This window comes from Nylanderia fulva, unplaced genomic scaffold, assembly GCF_048542155.1.
Source record: "Nylanderia fulva isolate GAGA-0341 unplaced genomic scaffold, ASM4854215v1 Scaffold681, whole genome shotgun sequence".
NCBI classification, from domain to species: domain Eukaryota; kingdom Metazoa; phylum Arthropoda; class Insecta; order Hymenoptera; family Formicidae; genus Nylanderia; species Nylanderia fulva.
Genome location: NW_028190788.1, coordinates 27957 through 32030, shown reverse-complemented (window position 1 = coordinate 32030; position 4074 = coordinate 27957). Strand labels below are relative to the sequence as shown.

Below are 4074 nucleotides of genomic sequence, written 5' to 3'. Positions count from 1 at the left end.
TTCAACAAATTGCGCGATTCCCAAACAGCCGCACGCGAAAACTTAAATAATGCTAAGAATAGAAGTAAGAAATACTACGATAAGAAAATCAATACGCGTAAATTTAAGATTAACGATAGCGTTTATTTACTTAAGGAACCTAACAAAGGGAAATTAGGAGACCAATATACAGGTCCCTATAGGATAATAAAGATATTAGGTAAAAATAACGTTAAGTTAGCTATAAGCAATAGTAAGACTAAAACCGTACATATGGACAAGTTAAAGCCCTCACCACATCAAGCCCCCACCCTTGAAGACCCCCACTCCGAAGACGAATATATCTCGGACGCCCCAACGGAGGACGGGCCAGTAATCAACCAACCACGCTAAGATGAGGACTCTCGCAATTATCCTGGGCATGGCCTTCCTGGCCCCACTATCCAGCGGACTAATCGGATACGACTGTGGAGGACGGGGCCTGAACATCACAACACTCTCCCTCTTAGATATCGAAGAGTGTAAAACCAACAGCATCGAACCTAAGAAGGAGGAAGTCTATATACAACTACTCCAACTCAGTGAATTCGTGCATACTCCTGCCTACCAATGCAAAATCGAAATAGACCGGACTATATTTTACTGCGGAATGCACTCTCATATAGCAGCGGTGCAGAACGGAAGACAGGAAGTATATCCACGAAATATCGGCAGACACATGCCGAAAATTGCACGAAACAGGGACCATATCTCTAGGAGTTAACCAGCACATTACGGGGATTAAGCCAAATGCAACAAACCTAAGAGCAATGACACTCGCAGGATCAGTTAAGACAGACGGAAAATGCAGCGGCACCCAGTTCAGCGACGCATACGGTTCATGGGACGACGTGATCGTGCAAGCCTCAGTACGAATCACGATACGACAATTGGAGCTGTCCCGTAACGACAGGCGAATGCATTGATGCCGACGGCGCCTCCACCTTCTGGACAATCCTGCCAATTGACAACTGTCACTTTGGACGATACGATGTTCTCTACGAAGGAATAGCATATCGATTGTCGCCCGGCACTCCCCAAGAGGAAGCGCCAACGATTTATACAGTCACGGCGCGTGATACAACCTTCGCATTAGCAAGGACAACCGAGACCAACGTATGCGGATACAACCTTTGGCGAACGGAACATCCCAAGCTGTGTATCCTCGAAACGAGGCCCGAACGGACATTCAAAAGCCGTTCCAAGGTCAGAATCGACAACCTCGACATCTTCACATATGTGAATTCAAAATTTATATACGTCGAGAAACACCTGAAAACCCAGCTGACCCAACTATACAAGGATATTATGGAGCAAAAATGTGCATTTGAAAGGCAGATCCTCCTCAACGCACTTTCTCTAGCAAGCATAGCACCTGACGAAATGGCGCATCGAATAATGAAGTCTCCAGGTTATACCGCCATAACTGCAGGTGAAGTTATACACCTCATCAAATGTATACCTGTCAAATGCCGCCTACGACCTACCGAGGAGTGCTACAACGAACTCCCCGTCACTCATCAAAATAAGTCACTCTTCCTCTTACCAAGATCGAAGATACTTACTAAAGCCGGAACATCGAGGGATTGCAATGAACTATTACCAACTCTATACCAAATACACAACACCTGGTATAGACTAACACCGAAACCCGTGGAATCGGTGGCACCGCCTACTATCAGGCCTCTAACCAAACCCTCATGGAAGTACGTAAGCCCGGATTCACTCGCTTCCAGTGGTATCTATACGAACGAAGATCTTGATCGTCTTCGCGACCATATCATGTTCCCCGTGGAAAAACCCTCCATGCTCCACACAATCGCCAGAGGAGCAATGGGACAGGAAATTCCTACAGGCAGTTTCTCCTTGCTAAATTTATTAGACGAGAAATCTCTCGACCGAATAGCGGAAAATACCGGAGCCAGGCTATGGAAGGGATTTATAAGCTTCGGATCCGCCAGCGCCGGAGTACTTGGCATCTTCGTTACCGTACGGTTGATAAAATTAATAATCGACACCCTGATCCATGGGTACGCACTCCACTCGGTGTACGGATGGAGTCTACATCTACTCGGAGCCATTTGGACCTCGGTGACCAACGTTCTCCTACACCTTGGTAGATCAGCGGACGGAGAACAGGACAACGGACGAGAACTGCTACACCAGAAACCCCCTCCAACGAACGAAGAAGAAACACCCTTAACCCTGCCCACACAACAAACCCCTTCGATTAACGAATCAGACAGTGGCAAAGTGTGTGCAAAAACTCACCCTACGAGTGTTCCCCCAATGAAAGATTACGGCGAACTAAATAAATATTTACATAATCAATGTTAAGTTAAGAACCTAATCGTAGCGCATAGAAAACTAAGTCCAAAATGTTGGAACATTAAATTCCAACATTTTTATTTTAAGGGGGGGAGGTGTCACGTCCGGCCGTATAAATTTTTTCGTTTACTCCAAGTTCCTTAAACGCTATTTGAAAAGCGCGCCAAGCCGGCCATGACGCTTAACTCCGCCTAGAAACTAAGCGTGGCGCTTCGTAGCGCCTAAGGATCTCCCACCACGGTGAGAGCCCCTACTCCGGAGAGTTCCCCCTCTCCATGCCGCCGCAGGCCCGAGCCGCCGAAACGAAGGACCTCAGAGCAGTCCCGAATTTTGGCAGTTCTCTGCGCGACACCGAACAGTATAGTCGCACTCCTAAATTCTAACTCTAAGTCCAAATTCTAAATCCTAACTATAATTCTAAAATTCTAACTCTAAGTATAATATTCTAACTCTAAATTCTAAGTCTAAATCTAAATTCTAATTCTAAGTTTTAGTCTCGAATTTTGTACTACTATACGAATAAATCAGTGTATTCATGTGTGAAAACTAGTGTTCAGTATTCTTCAAACTTCCACTCCCGTGATAAAATACGATAGCGTTTAAATTTGTCATACGGCGTTTGAATTCAGAATAATTCAAACTGTGTTTGGAGCGGACCACCGCTCATCACAGTCAGAATTAACATTCTCAGCATTTGCCAAAATAAGGAATTGATAGTGAGGTCCGCCGCATATCAACCCTCCTTATTTGAGTAATCATTCAGAGGATGCAGCAAATACAATATGCCTAAGACGCGACGCGCAGGAAGGAAGAATCAATTACGAAAACTAAACCGACTTTATCGCGAATCAGCGACCGAGGAATATTCTCAATTCCTCGGAGTGGAATATCAGGCCGATCCTGAATACGAGAACATTTTCAACATTAAAAATAATAACAACGACGAACTCCTACAGTGGAAGTGCATACCAATAACGTTCCAACCACGACGCCTGCCGCCGCCAAACATCCCAGTGAACGACCCTCGCCGCACGCACTACCTCCAAGTACGAGCCGACACGATCAAGAAAGTGCTACTAAAGGTAAGTGAAATTCACGTTAACCTAAGGAATCGCGCGTGTTAGCAAATTCAGAGACGCTTCTACCACGTGGAAGAGAACATTCTAGAAAAATCTCCGACACATTTTTCCTCTTTTCCATCGTCACTGCGGAAGCTATAAAAAAAAGGTCGGGCTATAAAACTAGGGTCGACCACCACATGCGGTGCCACTCTCGGAATTCTAACACGGAAAAACGCAAATAGTTCAATCTCTTAAAAATCTTGTGTCTCAAAAAAATAACTTCGTAAATCCGTACAACAAGGTAGTCATTTAAACAATAATCAATTGAGAACACTTTCGATTTACCAACATTACCGACGATATACCGACATACGTTCTTTTACCGACGTTATCGACAATATACCAACATACGTTCTTTTACCGACATTACCGACGATATACCGACATACGTTCTTTTACCAACGGGTTATCGACACCTTACTGGCACCTTACCAGTGTTTTACTGAACAATTACCGACGGTTTTGCCGACGACTACTAACTTCTCGATAACTGCCGGGTTCACCGAAGATCTACGAGCGAATGACGCATTATCAATTCGATTACGCAACAAACACAAATGTGCCCACTCACCCTTAGAGGTATAACTCCTCCTCCAGAAGTTAATCT

General features: G+C 44.8%; 1 protein-coding gene across 1 annotated transcript; it reads left to right on the top strand.

Annotated features, from left to right (window-relative positions):
* Nucleotides 1-1326: 1326 nt before the first annotated feature.
* LOC146720501 (uncharacterized) lies at nt 1327-2415 on the top strand. The gene has a single exon (XM_085488348.1). The coding sequence runs from the start codon at nt 1327-1329 to the stop codon at nt 2353-2355; it is 1029 nt and encodes a 342-aa protein (XP_085344474.1). The 3' UTR covers nt 2356-2415.
* The last annotated feature ends 1659 nt before the right edge of the window (nt 2416-4074 follow it).

Coding starts and splice junctions, on each gene's coding strand:
- LOC146720501 (XM_085488348.1), top strand. CDS start 1,327: ATGGAGCAAAAATGTGCATTTGAAAGGCAGATCCTCCTCAACGCACTT.